The sequence below is a fragment of the Nerophis ophidion genome, linkage group LG03 (genome assembly GCF_033978795.1).
Source record: "Nerophis ophidion isolate RoL-2023_Sa linkage group LG03, RoL_Noph_v1.0, whole genome shotgun sequence".
NCBI lineage: Eukaryota > Metazoa > Chordata > Actinopteri > Syngnathiformes > Syngnathidae > Nerophis > Nerophis ophidion.
This window is the reverse complement of record NC_084613.1, coordinates 32,939,704-32,964,410: the sequence shown is the minus strand read 5'-3', so window position 1 is coordinate 32,964,410 and position 24,707 is coordinate 32,939,704. Positions and strand designations below refer to the sequence as shown.

The 24,707-nt window shown below is 38.3% G+C and overlaps 1 protein-coding gene across 1 annotated transcript in view; it reads left to right on the top strand.

Annotated features, from left to right (window-relative positions):
- Window positions 1-24,707, top strand: part of atrn (attractin) — a 192,178-nt gene that overhangs the window by 155,517 nt on the left and 11,954 nt on the right. The window contains exon 28 of the mRNA XM_061894846.1: window positions 20,169-20,283. Coding sequence (XP_061750830.1) covers window positions 20,169-20,283 — 115 coding nt within the window. The remainder of the gene's footprint in view (window positions 1-20,168; window positions 20,284-24,707) is intronic.

The window sequence follows — 24,707 nt, the reverse complement described above, 5'->3', positions numbered from 1 at the left end:
TTCTGTTGAAGAAAATCAGGCGTTGCCTCTTGCTGTGAGCCATCATGGCTGCTGCTTGTTTAACCCAGGACTTGATTTAGTTGGAGGACAAGACACATGACCTTAATCTGGATCTTCCTGGATTCTAAGTGGGGAAACATGGTGGTCATCTGCAACTGTTTTTTGTATGTTTCCCTTTAAGACAGACTTGGTTACCTTGAGGGAAATATGAAAAAAGATTTGAATTATTATTGACGAAAATAGGCATACTTTATCTCAACACAAACAAATCAGTGTTCTAAATACTGTATATAGTTAAGAATGTTCTAGAACAGGAGTGTCCTTTTGAATGAAGGAACTGCTGTTCTAAATGTGTCCACCCGATGTCGCTGTAGCAATTCTTAGGGCGTGCATGACTTCAGAAGGGGCGTAGCTAGGTGTCGTGTTAAGGTAGAGGCAACACTTCCTGTTAATTACACTGCTTATTAGTGATAGGATACAACATGTGGATCCTTGATTGTCAAAGATGGTGTTGGTAATATCGACACAAAAAATGCTTTTTGAAATCTCTCTATTTTGTGTTTCCCATATACATATACTGTAATATGTATCCCCTTCTAATGTCATGTGTGATTACTGAAACATGTCCAAACTCACAAGTTCTGTTGTAAATGATGCTATACACGTACGGAATAAACATCAATTGAGGGAAATTAGTACAAAAAATTATTAATAATTTCATCCAGTAATTATTAATCATTTAATCTTCTGAAAATTTAAAAGTGGAACAGCATTGCAAGCATTTTCAAACTCTACCAGACTCCATCCATCCGTCCATTTCCTACCGCTTATTCCCTTCGGGGTCGCGGGGGGCGCTGGAGCCTATCTCCGCTACAATCGGGCGGAAGTCGCCACTTCATGATGAACATTGTCACGTCATTTTCTCAGAAAGTATAAGTAACGAAAGCTGAAGCTAAAATACTATGAAGCACACAGAAAAAATATGATTTGTGCATTTTAAGAATTTTTAAACAAAGAAAACAGTCAGAAGTTGTCTTTATTTTTAAGTTATCATGCCATGATTTTACCACTTGGGAATAGATTTCCAAATTCCTCTTCAATAAATCATGTGTCTTTAGAATCAGGGAAAGACTATTACTGCACTAGAACAGTATTACCTTGGTGTTCAAAAACAAAACTGTACAAAAACCTCAACAATTTTTGCCATTAGAAATCCTGCAAATTCCGATAGTCCCTTCAAGACACCCAGGAAATGACCACAAAACACAAAAAATCCAAACACTCATGGATTCTCTCGGTAAGCGTAAATAAAACTACTCATTCAGTGGGTTTTAGCGATAGGAACGATACAAATGAATACTGTTCCTAGTTGGAACGGGAAAGGGGTGGTTTTCGAACAAGTTTTGCCCATTACCGTTATTTGTGACAAACTACTCCAAAAAAAAACAGAGGAATCTTGAACTTTTTGGTGAAATTTCAGGAATAAAATGCACTACAACCCTTGTAGATTAACCTAATACTACTTTGTAAACTTTTGAATGTTTCAGTATTTCTTCTATAACTACATAAGCTTCAGACTAATTCTTAAAGTTCACTCAAAAACAAAGAACTATTACTATTAATGTCAGAGTCTAGTTCAGGGATGCCCATTGCGTCGATCACAAACTACCGGTCGATGACGTAAGGTGTGTTGGTTGATCGCCAGCCAGGCATTGAAAAAATAAACCTAAAAAATAGTCACTTTCGTCACTTGGACATTCACAGCACCCAAGGGTCTTGTGAGATCATTAAGAAAAATGACCGACAGGAAGGCGAGAAACACTTTTTATTTCAACAGACTCTCGCACCCTTCCTGCCGTCAAAACTCCTGAGGCCGACTGTCAGTAGCAGGCCTGACAGGTTTTTTGGGTTGGGTTATATTGGTAAACGCTGTACTGCGTTTATAAAGCATGATTAATGGATTTACACAATTTTTACACAAGATAGTGGCTAACTTAGAGCAATACAAATTGTCAGATATTCTTATTTTTTATTATTTTGATTTTGATTTATTTATTTTTACATTTTATCTTCACAATAAAAGCCCTACTTCATCCTACCTGCGTTAACAAAATAAGAGTCTAAGAAAGCTAGCGTGCACAAGCTAGCAAGCTCCAGAGTTTGCTGCCAATGTGTTTTTTGTGAAATGTATGAGAAGGTGTATGGAAGCTGGACGGATAAGATGCCAAAATCAACCACTTTCATGTGGACAGAAAGGAGGACTTTTTTTCTCCTCCATTCAAAAATGTGGACATTATCAGCACTACTGTCTGATTCCAATCAATGCAAGTCATCAGAATCAGGTAATACACCAACTTATTATCTTGTTTTCATAAAAGAAAGGAATGTTAAACATGCTTGTATTATCATTAAACTAATTTAACTTGTGAACAAAAACGTCTCTTTCATAAATAAATAAATATAAATTATATATATGAATGAGGTGGATCTCCTCGACTTGGTCAATTGAAAAGTAGCTCGCCTGCAGAAAAAGTGTGGGCACCCCGGTCTAGTTAGTCTGTTTATCATCTGAAGTAGGGATGGTTGATGTGGCCTACAAGCCACATTGCAATATATTTTGCAGTGTCTTGCAAACCCTGTTTACATTACAAAGTACCATTTTCAGATACTATTTCAAAAGAGGTTTTAGATTTCAAAGCGCTGAGTTCATCGTAGCTCATAATTTCCAATTTTCAAATGTTTAGTTGCTGTTTTGTTTTCTTCGGTCTAGACTCTTGATAATCTTCTTGCTTGTATCGTGTTCATAGCTGCTTGCTGTTACGCGGTTCAAGTTATACTTCGATGTGTTAATTGCCTCAACCAGTAGGTATATGTAATCACCAGAGTTATTTACCTTCTAGCTAGCAACATCAACTAAGTGTTTTTTTAACTCATCTCTTGATTCGCTACTTTACATTCAAGCTAGCTGAGCAGTTAATGTCGCTTTGTGTCTCCTGCTCATTCTTGCCGGTATGTCGAATGTATAGCTATCGCTTGTCATCCAGCGATAACAGTATTGTAAGAAATTGAGTTTTTTGCCTGATTAGGCGCGGTTCTGCACTGTGTATAGACATACAGTGCATCCGGAAATTATTTACAGCGCTTCACTTTTTCCACATTGTGTTATATTACAGCCCTATTCCCAAATGAAATACATTCATATATTTTATTACAAGATTCTACGTACAATATCCCACAATGACAGTATGATTTTTTTTTTTTTTTTTTTTTTTTTTTTACCAAACGTATTAAAAATAAAAAACTAAGAAATCACATAAATATTCACAGCCTTTGCTGTGAAGCTCAAAAGTAAGATCAGGTGCGTCTGATTTTTCTTTGGTTTTTTGTTATTATACTTTGCTAACAGTTTTTATTAAGATAAAACAAAACATCTTCACATTGTCGTCATGGGGTATTGTGCTTAGAACTGAGGACACAAATTAAATTATCCTATTTTACACGTTAGATATGTAAGGACGCTGCATTGCTTTGACAATGTGTTCCTAACAGCGCTACAATGTATCATCAATGTGCATTAAATTTGAATTAAAACAGAGACGACTAAAATAAATACACAGTCAATTGTAAGAAAATACAAATAAAACTGAACTAACTGGACCAACACTATATTTTATGCTGTTTTTGTATTGCACGCTTGTTTTGTTAAGTGGTTTGAAATGTCTTCTATTTTCCTGAAATTGGTTTTGTTTGAAAAAGCACGTGCACATTTATGCAAGTGTTGTGCAGCAGTTACCATAGCAACAAAGACGGAAACCCAGCTGAACCCCGAAAGTCAAAAACGGTGCTGACGATACGGCATATTTCGTCGCTCAGTAATAATAATTGTTGACAATCAGCAATGGAACACCTGTGTCAATACTTTTTTATCGCAATCAAAGATTGGGGTCTTCTCCATGTTTCTGCTCAATCTCGCAGTTTTTTTTGCCGGACTGAAGTAGAAGTCGTCACAGAGGAAGTAGGTGGTCTGGTTGAGTCGCTAACGTCGAAAGAGACTGCGTGCCGTCTCAGTTGTGTGGGGGAAGACTAATTACTGGAGCTAATTTAACTGTCGCTCTGCCTGCTGGAGATAAGCTGTGATGTTGTTGTTGGAGTGTGTGTGTGTGTGTGTGTGTGTGTGTGTGTGTGTGTGTGTGTGTGTGTGTGTGTGTGTGTGTGTGTGTGTGTGTGTGTGTGTGTGTGTGTGTGTGTGTGTGTGTGTGTGTGTGTGTGTGTGTGTGTGTGTGTGTGTGTGTATGCGTGTGCGTGTGTGCGCGTGCGCGCGCCACTCTGCAAAACCCACAAAGACGAGATGTTTTTTTGTGAGGTACATCACAGTGTTCATGGAGGCAGTTGAAAGGAAACAATTGATTTGTTTCATGTTTGTGTTGGAGGGCGCATCTCATGTTTGTTACCTGTGGAAATGAGAACACGTCAGCAGGCGAAAAGCCGAGATGCTTCTGGAAATTGAAAGGTGTGTGCAGGGCCTCGCGGTTATTGTTCCCAATGTGAACAGCGGCGTGTTGCCCGAGGCAAACGGGCGAGTGAAGAAATGAGTCCGTGTTCTGTGTGAGTTAGTGGATATTGCAACTCCACGTGGTCTTCTGCGGGGCCGTTCCTCATTCTACTGGAATTCCGTCAGGTGGAAGAAAACTTTGGAACGGGTCCTCATTTACCGCAGAAATGTTTTGTTGCCCTGAAGAATGACAGGCGCTTGGAGTCTTTCACTGTTTTTATGGATAGCTCCTATGTGTTTAAACAATTTGCTGTACAACCCTGAGGTGGACTACACACATCTACTCATAGGAACTTCTAGCTCTATCTACTAGGATTGTACGGTATACTGGTACTAGTATAGTATCGTACAGTATAGGTTTTCATTCATTAGTACAGTACTAATGAATCAAAAACGGTACTATAGTCTTTTTGAAAAGTACCATTTTACGTTTGTTTTCTTTTTAATGGTCATGACGGCGCGTCGCCACATCATGACATTCCTGGTTTTACGAGCAGAGGAGCATGTTCGGCACCGCACAATCACAGAGTACTTACAAGCAGACACAGTGTGTAGACAGAAAAGGGGGAATGGAGGCATTTTGGCCTAAAAAACTAAAGATAAAGGTGAAGTTATAACACTAAAACACCCTCAAGAAAAGGGCCTTTAAGACATGGTTAGCTAGCCAGCAGCTAACATCCATCCACAGCCTGCAGTGTTTTAGCAACTTCTAAATCCCTAATCCTAGCCTCCATGGCGACAAAGGAAGTTTCTTACAAGTAACGTTAACACTGCAGGACGAGGAATAGCTAAACATGCTTCACTACACACCGCAGCTCACCGGCGTCACCGCTAATGATGCCGTTCCTGAATGTAAACAAATGCCATGAGTACAAGAGCGTATCTAGTCGATACTACTATGATCACATCGATATTTTTTATAATCACAAAATCTTTTTTCCTTTTAAAATTCATATTATGTTTATAAACTCAGGAAATATATCCCTCGACACATGAGGACTTTGAATATGACCAATGTATGATCCTGTAACTACTTGGTACCGGATCGATACCCAAATTTGTGGTATCATCCAAAACTATTGTAAAATATCAAACAACAGAAAAATAAGTGGTTATCACATTTTAACAGAAGTGTACATTGAACACTTTTAAAAATGGAAAAAAAAAAAACATATATTAACAGTAAATGAACAAGTAGATAACAATGAATGTTTACAGTTTGTCCCTCACAATGTTGACAAAATCATAAAACATAAATTACACAATATGTTCCTGCATATATCAGCAGACTAATTAGGAGCGTTTGTTTATTTACTTACTATTAAAAGACAAGTTGTCTAGTATGTTCACTATTTTATTTAAGAACAAAATTGCATTAAGAAACATATATTTAATGTATCCTAAGATTTTTAGTTGAATAAAAGCTAATAATGACATCTTTTTATGGTTTCCTTTATTTAGAAAAGTATCGAAATACACTTTGGCACCGGTACTTAAATATTGGTATTGGGACAACCCTACTATCTACTTATATAAAGTGTTTATATTTTTACATGGGTTTTTTTTGGTGTGTTTAATGACCTTTTATAAATATTTAGATATTCAATATCTCCCCAAAAAATATATTTCAGCTTGGTTAATTACGGACTTGAATCACTCAGTAATTTAAGACATTGATTTTGATACTTTGGACAAGTAGACAAAAAAAGATTATTTTTACTGTGCCTGAACAGGTAGGACTTGGTAGAGATTCTTGAGTCCACACTAGTCTTTACAAGGGTTCGGATCCGGGGATGTCATTGTGGTTTGTGAAGCGCTTTGAGGCATTTGTGATTGACGAGTGTATAAATAAATGTTGATTGATTTTATTGAGATATATATATATATATATATATATATATATATATATAGAGAGAGAGAGAGAGAGAGATAGATATAGATATAGATATAGATAGATAGATAGATATTTCTATATAGATATATACATATATGTATATATATAGCTCTGTGTATGTATGTATATATATATATATATATCTATATATATACAGTGAATAAAATAAGTATTTGAACAGCCTGTTATTTTGCAAGTTCTCCCACTTAGAAATCATGGAGGGGTCTGAAATTTTTACGGTAGGTGCATGTCCACTGAATGAGCGATAACCTAAGAAGAAAAACCAAAAAATCACAATCTATGATTTTTTAACAATTTATTCGTGTGATACAGCTGAAAATAAGTATTTGAATACCTGTCCATCAGCTAGAATTCTGACCCTCAAAGACCTCTTAGTCTGCCTTTAAAAGACCTCAACTCCACTGTATTATCCTGAATCAGATGCACCTGTGTGAGGTCGTTAGCTGCATGAAGACACCTGTCCACCCCATACAATCAGTAAGACCCAAACATTCACCATGGCTAAGAGCAAAGAGCTGTCCAAAGACACAAGAGACAAAATTGTACAACTCCACGAGGATGGAAAGGGCTACGGAAAATTTGCCAAGCAGCGTGGTGAAAAAAGGTCCACTGTTGGAGCAATCATTAGAAAATGGAAGAAGCTAGACTTGACGGTCAATCTCAATCAGAGTGGAGCCCCTTGCAAGATATTACCTCGTGGGGTCTCAATGATGCTAAGAAAGGTGAGGAATCAGCCCAGGACTACATGGCAGGACTTGGTCAATGACCTGAAAAGAGCTGGGACCACTGTTTCCATGGTGACTGTTGGTAATACACTAAGACGTCATGGTCTAAAATCATGCATGGCACGAAAGATTCCCCTGCTTAAACCAGCACATATTAAGGCCCGTCTTAAGTTTGCCAATGACCATTTGGATGATCCAGAAGAGTCATGGGAGAAAGTTTTGTGGACAGATGAGACCAAATCTTTTTACTTTTTTGATCATAATTCCACTATGCGTGTTTGGAGAAAGAAGAATGATGCGTACCATCCCAAGAACACCAGCCCTACTGTGAAGCATAGGGGTGGTAGCATCATGCTTTGGGGGTGTTTTTCTGCTCTTGGGACAGGACGACTGTACTGTATTAAGGAGAGGATGACTGCAGCCATGTATTGTGAGAGTTTGGCCAAAAACCTCCTTCCCTCAGTCAAATCATTAAAGATAAGTTGTGGTGGATCTTCCAACATGACAATGACCCAAACCACACAGCCAGGAAAACCAAGAAGTGGCTTCGTAAGAACCATATCAAGGTTCTGGAGTGGCCTAACCAGTCTCCAGACCTAAATCCAATTGAAAATCTTTGGAGGGAGCTGAAAGTCTGTGTTACTCAGCGACAGCCCAGAAACCTGACGGATCAAGAGAAGATCTGTGTGAAGGAGTGGGCCAAAATCCCTCCTGCAGTCTTTGCAAACCTGGTGAAGAACTACAGGAAACATTTGACCTCTGCAATTGCAAACAAAGGCTACTATACCAAATATTAATGTTGGTGTTCAAATACTTATTTTCAGCTTTATCACACAGATAAATTGTTAAAAAAATATAGATTTTGATTTCTGGTTTTTGTTTTTAGGTTATCTTTCATGTGGTGGACATGCACCTACCATGAAAATTTCAGAACCCTCCATGATTTCTAAGTGGGAGAACTTGCAAAATAGCAGGGTGTTCAAATACTTGTTTTCTTCACTGTATGTCATGTTTTATATGGTAAATTTTTGATTTAATGTCAGTGGTTAAATGGCAGTTTGACTCATTTACGCTCATCATAGCTCTGTGAATTATGCATTATGGTCTTCGTGTGCCATCTGGTGGCAATTGCAACAAAACAATAGGGATACCCATCCCTCCATTTTCTAACGCTTGTCCATTTCAACTGTATAAAACTGTCATGTCACGTCTGCTGTGACTAAAATGATTACGGTTATAATTATTATTGCGGTATTGTTGAATCCGCTCAAAGAGTACTTATACACACGCAGAAATCTTTCAACCAAGTTTTAGTTCTTTTAAATAACTAACACAATAAACACACCAAATACTTTCTTGGCAGATGAAACATGAAATATTGTCCTAGCTTCAAAAGAGCAATTTTTTATGAGTGTTTAAATATGTTCATTTTATTCCCTTTTAAAATGTTTGTTAGAGAATTTTTTTTTTAATAAATGCAAATTGGGTGTTCACTCTGCCTCACTTCCGGTGTATGTGACGTCATGCGAGTTCACTTCCTGTCAAAGACATCTTGAGTGGAGTATAGAACAATGATTTGTGTAATGTGAGTATTTTAGCGTTTGGACAGGTTTAGATTAGACTATGGCGTTTCCTAATGGGGAAAAAAGTATTTTGTCTTCATGTTAACAGTTAAGCTAGCTAAAAAGCGAACGCTGCAATTGGTCCATAAGTTTATCAATATGAGGTTATCAATCCCGTTTTTTTGATCATTTAAATTTAATGCCGACCATTGGGTTATCATTATCACCATTTATCGTTACATCCCAAATTGGCAAAAAAAAGGATAGTAATATACCAGGATTGCAGTCTGTTAAAAATAACAGTTACCATATTTGCTGGACCGGGATTTAAGCCGCACCCACTAAATTTTGGAAGAAAAACAAATAAAGTCTCAGTTTAGCCTTCCACTACTACCTACAGTGTGGGTCCACTAGCTTCATCTTGGCCTTCCCTCTGCCAAAGCCTGGATCTGTCTTAGCCCCAGCTTGGCCAAACTCTCGCAATTGTAGGGTGTTATAGACCTCCCTCTGCCTCCACTGAAGCCCTTGCCTCTCTTAAATCCTTTATGAGTGGGTTAAATGCTAGTGGACTTCTCTTGGTTGTTGATTTAAATTTTGACTGGTTGACTTCCTCTTCTGATAACCTTAAAGCTGTATGCAACTCACTAAATTTAACTCAATTGATCTCTTCCCCAACTCGACCCAATACTAAAAACACATCAAAATCATCTTTACTTGATCTAATTCTAACCAACGCTCCCATAAGTACACTGGTACTGGGGTGTTTGTCAATGACTTGAGTGATCATTGTACAATTGCAGCTGTAAGAAACTGCAAGTTACCAAGATCAAAACCCATTACTACATGCAAAAGAGATATTAAAAACTTTTGCCTTCTAGCTTTTATATACGGCTTAGCTGCCTTTCAGTGGAACAGAGTTGCTTTAATTGATGATATTGAGATAGCGTTGAAATACTTTTGTAATGAATTTCAACGTATAGACAATAAACATGCTCCCTTTCGAAAATTTAGAGTTAAAGGTCGAAATAGTTCCTGGTTTACCTCTGCAATTGGAAACCTTCTCAAAGAGAGAGATGTTGCTTGGGCCAGGGCTCGAAAAACAAATACAGAGGTTGACTGGCTTAGCTTTCGTCAGCTTACACAATAAATGTACTTCGATTGTTAAAGGCCTACTGAAACCCACTACTACCGACCACGCAGTCTGATAGTTTATATATCAATGATGAAATCTTAACATTGCAACACATGCCAATACGGCCTTTTTAGTTTACTAAAATGCAATTTTACATTTCCCGCGAGTTTCTTGTTGAAAACGTCGCGGAATGATGACGCGTACGCGTGACGTCACGGACTGTAGGAAATATTAGCGCTGCACCAAACACGGCTAGAAGTCGTCTCTGTTCATGGCGTAATTACACAGTATTTTGGACATCTGTGTTGCTGAATCTTTTGCAATTTGTTCATTTAATAATGGAGAATATAAAGAACAATGTTGTTGGTGGAAAACGGTGGATTGCAGCTATCTTTAGCACCGAGACACAGCCGGTGTTTCTTTGTTTGTTGTAAAGCTTTAACAAGCAAACATGTTTTCTCTATGTCAACCAGCATGTTTTTGGATGGGGAAATTGTGATATATATCTTACCGGAGAAATCATTGGATTATTCGTCGTCCTGCAGCAGCTGTTTAAAAGGCAGCTGTGAGCTTGGCTCCTCGGCTTCTCTCTGAGACACTTCGTGTTCACCGCAGCCATCCGACCTCGAGGTATGTCTTTACAATCTTTAAAATCTCACTAAAACACTATTAAAACAATAACCAGATAAGGGATCTTCCAGGATTATCCAAGGAAATGTGTCTAATTACATCTGTTAACACTCTCACTGCCGCCGCCCGGAGCTGTCACTTTATTTTTTTTATATATATATATTTATTTTTTTTTCCTAGTCCTTCACTATCATTATCCTAATTCAAAAATCTTTCATCCTCGCTCAAATTAATGGGGGAATTGTCAATTTCTCGGTCCGAATTCCTCTTACTGCTGATGGCTCCCATTAAAAACAATTTGAATATGTGTGGAGCCCTGCAACTCGTGACGTCACACACACATACTTCCGGTAAAGGCAGGGCTTTTCTATTAGCGACCAAAAGTTGCGAACTTTATCGTCGATGTTCTCTACTAAATCCTTTCAGCAAAAATATGGCAATATTGCAAAATGATCAAGTATGACACTTAGAATGGACCTGCTATTCCCGTTTAAATAAGAAGTTCTCATTTCAGTAGGCCTTTAAGAGAGCCAAGTCAGATTTTTACCTGCATGAATGCAAAAAACATATAAATGACCCCATAAAGTTTTGGCAAACCATAAAAGCTTCTTTAAATCACGTGACAACAAATGACTTTCCATGTCCTTTGATTACTCAATCTGGTACTTTGTCTGTTAAGACAACTATGTCAAATTGTTTTAATGAGCATTTTGTTTCTGCCGGATTTTTGTTTGAGTCGTTGAATCCTCAATCGCCAAATGTTGGTTTAACTAATGTTAATATACCAAATACACCACAGGCTGTAAATAGACGCAGCTCCTGCACTTTTGAGTTCACACCTGTATCAGTATCTGAGGTAAACAATGCACTAAAGAGCCTGGACACAACTAAAGCAGCAGAACCTGACCAAATTGAACCCTTTTTCTTAAAATTGGCTGCTGATTTTATTGCTGACCCTCTCTCGCATATTTTTAACCTAAGTCTAACAAAAGCATTCAAAAAATGTGGAAATCAGTCTTTGTTCTTCCCCTGCTAAAAGGGGTGAACCCACAACTATAAATAATTACAGACCAATTTCGAAATTATGCATTTTAGCAAAATTGTTTGAGAAGATCATCAGTAACCAGCTAAAGTATTTTTTTAGAATTAAACAATATTTTATTTCCATTTCAATCTGGTTTTAGAAAACAGCATAGCACTATTACAGCTGCTCTTAAGGTCCTCAATGATTTAATCGAGGCTGTAGACGGCAAGAAATACTGTGTCGCCCTATTTATTGATTTGTCAAAAGAATTTGACACAGTAGACCACAGTCTGCTCATTCAAGCTCTCCATCACGTTGGACTATCTAAAAATACAGCTGCTTGGTTCACAGACTATTTTTCCAGCAGAACACAACGTGTACAGGTGGCTGGGACGACCTCTTCATTACTAGACATTACCAAAGGAGTTCCACAAGGCTCAGTGCTGGGGCCCATTTAATTTTCTATCTACTTAAATAATCTTTGCAATAATCTGTCAAATGCATGTACCATTTTTATGCAGACGACACCAATATTTATTGCTGTTCAACCTCCATCACTCAGGCTTTTGAGTTTTTACAAGCTGCTTTTGATGTCATCCAGGCTCGCTTATTTGATCTTAAATTGGTTTTAAAGGCCTACTGAAATGAGATTTTCTTATTTAAACGGGGATAGCAGGTCCATTCTATGTGTCATACTTGATCATTTTGCGATATTGCCATATTTTTTGCTGAAAGGATTTAGTAGAGAACATCCACGATAAAGTTCGCAACTTTCAGTGCTAAGAGAAAAGCCCTGCCTCTACCAGAATCCGTAGACGATGACGTCACATGTTGATGGCTCCTCCCATATTCACATTGATTTTAATGGGAGTCTCCAACAAAAACAGCTATTCTGACCGAGAAAACGACAATTTCCCCATTAATTTGAGCTAGGATGAAAGATTTGTGTTTGAGGATATTGATAGCGACGGACTAGAAAAAAATTCTGATGTTTTTAGACACATTTACCAGGATAATTCTGGGGAATCCGTTATCTTTCTATTGTGTTGCTCGTGTTTTAGTGAGTTTAACTGTACCTGATAGTCGGAGGTGTACGTCCACGGGTGTGTTGACGCGCAGTGTCTCAGGGGAGTCGACGGCAGCTGTATGAATGGCACAAACTCAGATGATATCCGGTAAGAAGCGACTTTTTACCACAATTTTCTCACCGAAACCTGCTAGTTGACATTCGGTTGGGATCCATGTTCACTGTGATCCGTAGTAAAGTTTCACCTCAGTGAATTTTAAACAAGAAATCACCGTGTGTTTGTGTGGCTAAAGGCTAAAGCTTCCCAACTCCATCTTTCTACTTTGACTTATCCAATATTAATTGAACAAATGGCAAAGGATTCAGCAACCCATATCTCCAAAATACTGTGTAATTATGCGGTTAAAGCAGACGACTTTTAGCTGTGTGTGTGTGTAGCGCTCATATTCCCTAACAGCCCGTGACGTCACGCGTACATGTCATCATTACGCGAAGTTTTCAAGAAAAAACTCCCGGGAAATTTAAAATTGCAATTTTGTAAACTAAAAAGGCTGTATTGGCATGTGTTGCAGTGTTAATATTTCATCATTGATATATAAACTATCAGACTTTGTGGTGGGTAGTAGTGGGTTTCAGTAGGCCTTTAAATACAGACAAAAGCAAGGTAATGGTTTTCTTTCATTCAAGGGTGCTACTGGAAAATATTCCAATCATTGTAACATCAAATGGAAACACTATAGAGCAGGTCTTACATTACAAGTACTTGGGTTTTACTCTTCATCAGGAGCTTTCATTTAAAGCCCATATTTACAACTTGGTCTCTAAGCTTAGGGTAAAGCTTGGTTTCCTTTTTAGAAATAAAAACTGCTTCTCTTTTAAAGTCAGAAAGAAATTGGTGACAGCGACTATCTTGCCCGTAATTGATTATGGAGACGTGCTTTATTTTAGTGCTTCATCTAAATGCCTCTAGCGCTTGGACACTGTTTTTCACTCAGCACTAAGATTTGTTACTGGCTGTCGTAGTCTCACCCCACCTTTGTCAACTGTATATGAAGTCAGACTTACCTTCATTGAGTGCACGCAGATACACACATTGACTGACCATCATTTATAAAGTTCTTTTAGGTTTAATACCGCCATACTTGTGTATTTTGTTACAAAGAAAAAACAGCTCTTATGCGTTGCGTTCTAACAATTTGTATGTTTTAACTGTTCCCCATGTACGGACTGAATTTGGCAAAAGAGCTTTTGGCATTGCTGCCCCTATGGCATGGAATGCATTGCAGACGAAACTGAAACTCACTGAACTACTTCCATTTGGAGACTTCCGTTCTGTCCTGAGAGACAGAGAGCAAGAGACTTTTGCACAGTGCCTGTGTTTTTAAAAGGTGTAAATCTTAATTGTTTTACAGTTCTCTTTCATGTATTTTAAAATGTATGTCTTAATGTATTACTTTTTTGAAACTGTTGTGTGACATGTGCTGTTGACCTCTTGACCAGGTCACCCTTGTGAAAGAGATCTTGATCTCAATAGGTTTCTTATCTGGTTAAAGGTTTTATGTCCATATATTAGCCGCACCGGACTATAAGCCGCATATATAAATGTTGTAAAGTGACTTATTTACACACCTTAATTGTTTTCAAACAGTGTCTGTAACACGGCAGCAAAATGGATAATAAACAAAACAGGAGTCATCGTGGCAACGTAGCTGCTAAATCAGCTAAACAGAATCTACTGAGGAATTTGTGAAACTGAAACTATAAAAAAAGAATGCCGTTGTAATTCAAGAATACTAACACAGACTCGTCGTTAGCATGAAAAAATATGGCATATTAGCTCATGCTAACGACGCTAGCACATACAAATATTTATGAAAACGCTCCTACAGACATCACACAAGTGACAGTTTAGTGAGTATAAACTGTTTTGGTTATATTGTCAAATTTACAATTGTTGCTGGGAGGAATGAATGAAGAATCCATGTGAGTAAAAACGCTATGCGTGGCTGGAAGACACCTCCTCCATAAGATGGTGCCGTAGCACAAACGATGAAACACTTTCCAAGTTTATTGGCTGGTTTATTGTTCATTTTTGGCTTTTATCGAAAAAAAAAATCATGAATTAGCTGCACCGTCTTGTAAGCCGCAGGGGTCAAAGTGTAAGAAAAAAGTAGCGGTTAATAGTCCAGAATTTATGGTATAACTACTACCCAGTGGCCTAATGCTTAGAGAAGGGGTAGGGAACCTATGGCTCTAGAGCCAGATGTGGCTTTTTTGATGAATGCATCTGGCTCTCGGATAAATCTGAGCTGACATTCCTTAACACGATAAGTAATGAATAATTCTACTTGTAATCACAGTGTTAAAAATAACGTTCAAAATATAAAACATTCTCATGCTTTTTTATGTTCAAGAAGTTGCGTTAATGGTAAGTAGTAATTTATTTATTATTGTTTAGTGTGGGGCTTGCCCTCCTGGGGGTTCTTCAGACCACCAAGCACCGACATGAGAGCCCTTTTCAGGGTTACATTATTGTTTTATTTTTCAATAAGTCTCTCAGTTGCTTTCCAGCAATTGTATTTTTCTCTCTCGCTCGCGCTCTGGCTACAGCCTCGGCCCCGTCTCTCCTCCTGGCTGCTGCTTATAACAGAGCGACAGGTGATTAGATAACAAGGCCCAGGTGGGCCATCTACGCACCTGTCGCTGATTTCGAGGCCGGTCCTGGGACACCCAAGTTTGCTGCAGGCCCACAGGCCACGCCCCCACCACAGTTAGCTTCAGAATAACAATGTTATTACAAAGAATAAGAGACCTATTATACTCTAGTAATGTTGGTCTTACTTAAAAATGCATGCGTTTAGTTGTGTTCACTGTTATAAAAATATTATATGGCTCTTACGGAAATACATTTATAAATATTTGGCTTTCATGGCTCTCTCAGCCAAAAAGGTTCCCGACCCCTGCGCTAGAGTGTCCGCCCTGACATCGGTAGGTTGGGTGTTCAAACCCCGGCTGAGTCATACCAAAGACTAAAAAATGGGACCCATTACCTCCCTGCTTGGCACTCAGCATCAAGGGTTGGAATTGGGGGTTAAATCACCACAAAAGATTCCCGGGCATGGCATCGCTGCTGCCCACTGCTCCCCTCACCTACCAAGGCGTGAACAAGGAGATGGGTCAAATGCAGAGGACAAATTTCGCCACACCAAACATATTGCTGGGTATTGTGGCCAAACAGCTCAATTTTTGTTTCATCTGACCACAGAACTTTCCTCCAAAAGGTATTATCTTTATCCATGTGATCAGCAGCAAACTTAAGACGAGCCTTAATGTGTCGCTTCTGGAACAAGGGCTTCCTTCTTGCGTGGTAGCCTCTCAGTCCATGGCGATGCAAAACACGCTCGACTGTGGACGCTGACACCTGTGTTCCAGCAGCTTGCAATTCATTGCAGACCTGTCTTATCTTTGTTCATGTGATGTCAGATGATACAAAAAGGTAGCTGTTTGGCCAAAATAATCAGCAATGAACACAATGTCTACCGTTAAGCATGGTGGTGGTAGTGTTATGACCTGGACCTGTTTTACTGCCAAGTGAACTGGTGCATTAAATGGGACAAAGAAAAAGGAGGATAACCTCCAAGTTCCTCAGGACAACCTAAAATCATCAGTGCGTGCACAGTTGGGTGTTCCAACAGGACAATGATCCCAAACACACGTCAAAAGTGGTAAAGGAATGGCTAAATCAGGCTAGAATTTAGGTTTTAGAATGGCCTTCCCAAAGTCAGAAAACCAACACATTTAGCTGAACTGCACCAATTTTGTCAAGAGGAGTGGTCAAAAATTCAACCAGAAGGTTGTGGATGGCTACCAAAAGCGCCTTTTTGCAGTGATACTTGGCAAGGGACATGTAACAAAATATTAACATTGCTGTATTATACTTTTGACCCAGGAGTTTTGGTCACATTTTCAGTAGACCCATAATAAATTCATAAAAGAACCAAACTTCATGAAAGTTGTTTGTGTCCAACAAGTATGTGCTCCAATCACTCTATCACAACAAAATTAGAGTTTTAGAAAGGATTGGAAACTCAAGACAGCTATGACATTATGTTCTTTGCAAGCGTTTGTAAACTTTTGATCGCGACTCTATGCATAGAAAAGTCACGACGAGGAACAGCTAGCGCGTCTTCCAGACTGGTACCTCTCCAGAAAAGGACAGTACATGGACATGTTTTAACAAACTTGCTTTTTAAAAAAAACACACAATTTAGGAGGCTTCTTAAAGTACATATGGGTTGCCACTTCTGATGGTCTGGAGTGACCTCAGCATGTCAGAGTGGTGATTTATCGTTAAAATGTAACCTTGTCAGTGTGGAAAATCTGTGTGTGTGTGACTACTGGGTTTCCAGCGGGCGAGTCGTTCCCGCCATTTGTCTCCATCTGAACCCTTTTAGCACCCTGTCAGCTCCCGGGGGGGTCTACACACATACTGTACATGTGGACGAAGTGTTGTGAAGCTATATCACACCAGGAAATGACCATCAAACAATGACAATAACCGGCTACAGGAGATAAAACAACGCACAAAGGATCTGTGTTTGGAAAAAGGCGACAGTAGGGAACATAAGTATTTGACCCCCTGCTCATTTTGTCAAGTTGTACATTAATTTGATTTGGAGTATATGATCCAAAGTAAAACGTGACTTGGTACTTGGTGTGTAGAAAGAACAACAATCTCAAAGCAAAATTGTCATGTTCAAACACTGAACCATCTATTAAACAAGACAAGAAGCAAGAAATCAAACAGAGACAATATTCAATTTAGCTCATGAGGAGAGCGCGTGGACCTGCACCCTCTTTCAATGTCGCCCCACGCTCTGAGGAAAGAGTTCCATGCCTCCCCATTTATTTAGGCATTCCCTGATTACATTGCTGCAGCTGCTTCTAAGGGGAGGGGTCTCATTAAGCAGCAGCACTGTGTCATAGACAGTTCAAACAGAAAGTGCTTGGAGCGGTGTCAGGTTTGACCCCTCTCTGCTCATAGATTTCGGGTCCTGATAAGGTCCTTCCTGTGGCTGTCCAAGATCTGAGAAACCGACACCTCTACGATGCATTCTATCGCACACAGTGGAGTTTTACAATCTGTCCGCCTTTTGCTCGATAAGATCAAAGACCGCTTTGTAAGCCCCAGTGGATAGTAACCCAGGCAAACGGTCTTCACGCATGGCAACCTGAACTCATAGAAAACAAGTTGTGTGATAACTTATATACAATTATTCTGAAAAAAAAAATGTCTTTCTTCGTTTGACAGTTTGGATTAGAGGTGGGAAAAGTTGTTTAATGCATCACCATTTGAAAGTGGAGTATGCTGAATCGATGGACAAATTACTAAATATCGATTATTTAGCAGTGGTGTGCCGTCAAGGCCTTCTCTGCTGGCCTAACATAACCAGAAATCATGGCGTCGAATTGGTTCCTACAAATTGTGAGTTCAAATATTAAAAAAAAATTGTTTTTTCTTGTTTAGTATGATTTTTGCAATTTTAATTTTGACAGTACCACATAATATATATTTTAATTGCTGATGCGGGTTTATTTATTTTCAAATGCGCCAGAAAATAACCAGTTTTGTACACTGTTGAGGTGATTCAATGAACAGTATTGCGTAAATGTGTGTCTGTATAGTATTTCTCCAGTAATGGTGATGTGGTGACATAAATGATGGTATTTTGAGAGGTAATCTTTGAAGTCGGACATCACTGAAGGCCTAGGCGGGAAACGTACAGCACCTGCCACTGTTATTTAGGTATTTTTAATAAAGTTCCGTATTTTCCAGACCTCGGCCGCACCCATAAAGGTTTTAAAAGAAAAATTATATTTTTCCATATATTAACCGCACCGGATTATAAACCGCAGATATATATATGTTGCAAAAAGGTATGTAAATGATTATTTACATACCTTAATTGTTTCCAAACGGTGTCTATAACACAGCAGTAAAACAGCTGATCAAGCAAAACAGAAGTCATCGTCATTGGCCCACTAGCTGCGCAAGCTAGCTCTCCAATCAGCTAAACAGACTCAATAAGTCCACGTTGACGTTTTGGTGAATTTACTGTGGAATTTGTGAAAGTGAAACAATATCTTTCAGTTTTACACCTTATAATTCTAACACAGGCACTTGTAAACGTGTTAGCATATTAGCTAATTATGCATGTATGTACTCTTACAGATATCACACGTGATATTTAGTAAGTAACTGTTTTAGTTATATTGTATAACTTACAAATGTTGCTTGGAGTGATTAATGGAGAACCCATAGGAGTAGAAATGCTGTTTGGTAAAGAATCAATATTTATTTCTCTCGACAAAATCCAAATTCATATCTAACGTTTCATGTTTTTGTTTTGTTTTTTACATTTGGTCTTTTTGTTGCAGTAAAACTAAAGTGTATACATTTTTATAAGGTGGTGAACTTACAAATCAGCAAAGGTTTATTTCATGCCCACTGTAGATATTGTATTTTCTGGACTACAGAGCACACAGGTAAGTCGCACCCACAAATTTTTTTAAAGAAAATAATATTTTTCCATTTATTATCCGCACTGTACTACAACCTACAGATATATACGTTATGAAATTAGTTATTTACACAGAGATATGTTATAAATGTTTGTACCTTAATTGTTTGCAAACGGCTGGTTGAACAAAACAGAAGCCATCGTTATGGACCCACTAGCTGTGCAAGCTAGCTCTCCAGTCAGCTAAACCGACTTAATAACTCCACGGTGACATTTTTTGGTGAATTTACTGAAGAATTTTTAAATGTGAAACAATACAAAAAAAAGTTAATAATACCTACACAGACACTCACATATTTGTTAGCATATTAGTGAATGCTACGAACGCTAGCGTCATCACAATCTGATAGCATGTACAAATATGCATGAAAACACTCCTGCAGGCGTCACACATTGGACGGTTTAGTAAGTAGGAATTGTTTTAGTTATATTGTAAAACTTACAAAAGTGACTTGGATTGATGAATGAAAAATAGAAACGCTGTAGACGGCTAAAAGACTGAATGGCACTCTACTTCCGGTTTAAAAGCACTAAGTGGAAGAACACAAATGTGTCCAAAAGATGTTGCCACAGCACAAACACTAAGACACCTTCTCAATTAATTTGCCTGTTGTTGTTTTGAAACTATTTTTATTATGGCTGTCAGTAAACACAAAAATCTATAAATTTGCCGCACCATTTTGTAAGCCGCAGGATTCAAAGTGTAAGAAAAAATTAGCCCGGAATTTACGGTATACAGACTAAGTGGATTGTTGGAAGGAGGTATATACGCATGAAGTGCACAGACATAATCCAGGTCATTGAGGGGCGGTCCCAGCTGCTGGTGAAGGTAAACCTCAGCAGAGATGGCAGGTGTAAACTGGGTCATATCATTGCCTTCTTGATCTGACACGCACGCACACACACACACACACACACACACACACACACACACACACACACACACACACACACACACACACACACACACTCCCTTCTAATATTCTTACAGCAGTGATTCTTCTCTCTCTCCCTCCACAGTCTGTCCCCAAGCCCATCGCCTTGGAGCCATGTTTTGGCAACAAAGCTGCTGTGCTCTCCATCTTTGTACGTCTGCCGCGGGGCAGCGGTGGCATTCCACCCCCAGGGCAGTCGGGTAAGGTTGTCTCTTTGTGTGTGTGTGTTTGTGTGTGTGTGCGTGCATGCGTGATGTATTTCTACCCTTCTTGAGACAAGGAATAGTACCATTGCCTTTAATAGAGAATGTCTCATTTACACCCATGGTGGTGAAATTTATCAAAATTAGGGTGGTCCCAAAAAGGAGGGATTTTTTCCAATTGACTGTGTGTTGGTTTTAAAAGTGCTCCCCCTCTGGTCAACATATGAAAAAACAAGTGTGTGTAAAAATTTGAAGTGCTCCCCCTCTGGCCAACATAGTAATAACAAGAGTGTGTAAGAAACTGATTTAAAAAAGTAATAACTTTTTATATAGAGACATACTGTAAAAACTTTAAATAAATAATGAAGATTAAAAAACAATTATAAAAAAAGAATTACCTAAAAGCTCCCTGTTTTATATTTGCATAGTATGTATATATTATTAATGTTGTAAATTCAAATCTTTATATATCTAGAAAAGGTGGTTGGTCCTAAAACGGTAGGCATTTTTCGGAGGTCTCAAGAAGGTGTGTGTACGTGCGTGCGACACACTGTAGCGTCTTCCTTTCTTTTTAACTCTACGTGCAACCTAAGACCCACCCACTTTAACATCATTTTAAACGATTTTAGAATGTTTCGCCTTCCTGTTCACTTCCTGTTTCCTGCTGTATCCTGTTGGGCGATGTACATACTTTCAAAACCAGATTATGTCACGACATTGTGACCACAGCAACCTTTCTCCTCCTTCATCACTTGTTACCTTTCATTTTTTTTGACTTCCTGACTTGTTCATCATTTTATTTCTTCCTCCGTTTTACATTCATCCCGTTTTGTTCCCTTCATATTTTCTCTTGTTAATCTGGATTTCTTCTTCTTCCCTGTTTCCTTCTTTGATGAGGTCCGTGTCCCCTTCTTCAATTTAAGTTTTCGCCAACAAACTTGTCTTCCTTCACAATTCCTTACACAATCAGCAGATATTTGACATGTCCGCCATTATTGTCAATAAGTTCCTTTATCCTCTTGTTGTGGGGCAGACTGGCTCATACATGCACATGAATCCTCCGCTGTTGCCAGTTCTAATACAAAGAAAGTAGCATTGAGTTCTAACTTCTGTCTCACATGGAAGTGCTAGAACTACAACATGGCAGGAGAAGACTCAGTCAAACATATAAATAAGACCGCCCACAAAACATAGCATCCTGAAGCGACCCAGTAAGTGACTTGAAGATGGTCTGTAAAACATCATCAATGCAACATTGTGACCAAAGAACCACCATTACATGTTATGTAGACCACAAGGAAGGGTTTTAATGTAGGGAATAAATTGTAATATGACTCCTTTAATGGGTACTTCTTTAATTCTGTCTATCCTTCATGTGTTTTTGTTTGCCTTGGTCCTTCATGTCTCCTTGTTGAACTGGGTTCATCAGAAGAAATATCTGTTGTCGTCCTCTTGTGTCTGATTCAATGATTCCAAGTCCATCGTCTTTCATCCATCATCATCCTTTCTTTAACTTGGTACATCCTTCATGTTTCCTTCTTTAACTTGGTACATCCTTCATGTTTCCTTCTTTAACTTGGTACATTCTTCATGTTTCCTTCTTTAACTTGGTACATTTTTCATTTCTTCTTCTTTAACTTGGTACATTTTTCATTTCTCCTTCTTTAACTTGGTACATTCTTCATTTTTCCTTCTTTAACTTGGTACATCCCTCATGTTTCCTTTTTGACCTGGTCTATCATTTGTGTCTCATTCTTTAACTTGTTGGATTAGTTGTCTCCTTCTTTAACTTGGTCCATCCTTCCTGTTTCCTTCTTTAACTTGGTCCATCATTTATGTATTTTTCTTTAACATGGTCCATTCTTCATGTTGCCTCTTTAACTTGTTGTATCATTTGTGTCTCCTTCTTTAACTTTGCCCATCCTTCATGTATCATCCTTTAACTTGGTCCATCCTTCATGTATCATCCTTTAACTTGGTCCATCTTTTATGTTTCCTTCTTTAACTTGGTCCATCATTTATGTATTTTTCTTTAACATGGTCCATCCTTCATCTTCCATCTCTAACTTGTTGTATCATTTGTGTCTCCTTCTTTAACTTTGCCCATCCCTCATGTATCCTCCTTTAACTTTGTCCGTCCTTCATTTTCCTCTTTGATGTGTTGTATCATTTGTCTCCTTCTTTAACGTCGTCCATCCCTCATGTATACTCCATTTAACTTGGTTCATCTTTTATGTCTCCTTCTTCAACTTGGTCCATCATTCATATATTTTTCTTTAACTTGGTCCGTCCTTCGTGTTTCCTTCTTTAACTTTGTCCATCCCTCATGTATCCTCCTTTAACTTGGTCCATCTCTCATGTTTCCTTCTTTAACTTTGTCCATCCCTCATGTTTCCTTCTTTAACTTTGTCCATCCCTCGTGTTTCTTTCTTTAACTCGGTCCATCCTTCCTGTTTCCTTAACATTGTCCATCCTTTGTGTTTCCTTTTTAACATGGTCCATCCTCTGTGTTTCTTTTTTTAATTGGGCCGTCATTTATGTATTTTTCTTTAACTTGGTCCATCCCTCATGTTTCTTTCTTTAACTTGGTACATCATTTATTTATTTTTCTTTAACTTAGTCCATCCTTTGTGTTTCCTTCTTTGACTTGGTCCATCCCTCATGTTTCCTTCTTTAACTTGTTCCATCATTTTGGAATTGTTCTTTAACTTGGTCCATCTTTCGTGTTTCTTTCGTTATCTTGGTCCATCATTTATGTATTTTTCTTTAACCCAGTCCATCCTTTGTCTTTCCTTCTTTTACTTGGTCCATCCTTTGGGTTTCCTTCTTTAACTTGGTCCTTTCCTCATGTTTCCTTCTTTAACTTGGTCCATCATTTATGTATTTTTCTTTAACTTGGTCCATCTTTCGTGTTACCTTCTTTAACTTGGTCCATCTTTTATGTATTTTTCATTAACTTAGTCCACCCTTTGTGTTTCCCTCTTTGACTCTTTCCATCCTTCATGTTTCATTCTTTTAATTGGTCCATCCTTCGTGTTTCCTTCTTTAACTTGGTCCATCATTTATGTATTTTTCTTTAACTCAGTCCATCCTTTGTGTTTTTTTCTTTGACTTGGTCCATCCCTCATGTTTCCTTCTTTAACTTGGTCCATCCCTCATGTTTCGTCCTTTAATTTGTCGTGTCATTTGTGTTTCCTTCTTTAAGTTGGTCCATTCCTCATGTAACCTCCCTAACTTGGTCCATCCTTCATGTCTCCTTCATCAACTTGGTCCATCATTTATGTATTTGTCTTAAACTTGGTCCATCCTTCTTTAAATTGGCCCATCCTTCATGTTTTCTTTTTTAACTTGGTCCATCCCTCATGTTTCCTTCTTTAACTTAGTCCATCCTTTGTGTTTTCTTATTTGACTTGGTCCATCCCTCATGTTTCCTTCTTTACTTGGTCCATCATTTATGTATTGTTCTTTAACTTGGTCCATCTTTCGTGTTTCCTTCTTTAACTTGGTCCATAATTTTTGTATTTTTCTTTAACCTAGTTCATCCTTCGTGTTTCCTTCTTTTACTTCGTTCATCCTTCGGGTTTCCTTCTTTAACTTGGTCCATCCCTCATGTTTCGTTCTTTAACTTGGTCCATCATTTATGTATTTTTCTTTACCTTAGTCCATCCTTTGTGTTTCCCTCTTTGACTTGGTCCATCCCTCATGTTTCCTTCTTTTACTTGGTCCATCCTTTTTGTTTCCTTCTTTAACTTGGTCCATCATTTATGTATTTTTCTTTAACTCAGTCCAACATTCGAGTTTTTTTGTTTGACTTGGTCCATCCCTCATGTTTCCTTCTTTAACTTGGTCCATCCCTCATGTTTCCTTCTTTAACTTGGTACATCATTTATTTATTTTTCTTTAACTTAGTCCATACTTCGTGTATCCTTCTTTGACTTGGTCCAGCCCTCATGTTTCCTTCTTTATCTTGTTGTATCATGTGTCTCCTTCTTTAACTTAGTGTGTCATTTGTGTCTCCTCCTTTAACTTTGTCCATCCTTCTTGTCTCCTTTTTTGACTTGATCCATCATTTGTGTCTGCTTCTTTAACTTTGTCCATCCCTCATGTTTCCTTCTGTAATTTGGTCCATCCTTCGTGTCTCCTTTTTAACTTGGTCCATCCTTTGTGTTTCCTTCTTTAACTTGGTCCATCTCATGTCTCCTTCTTCAACATGGTCCATTGTTCATGTATTTTTGTTTAATTTGGTCCATCCTTTGTGTTTTCTTCTTTAACTTGGTCCATCATTTATGTTTTTTTCTTTAACTTGGTCCATCCTTTGTGTTTCCTTCTTTATCTTGATCCATCCTTTGTGTTTCCTTCTTTAACCTAGTCCATCCTTCATGTTTTCTTCTTTAACTTAGTCAATCCCACATGTTTTCTTC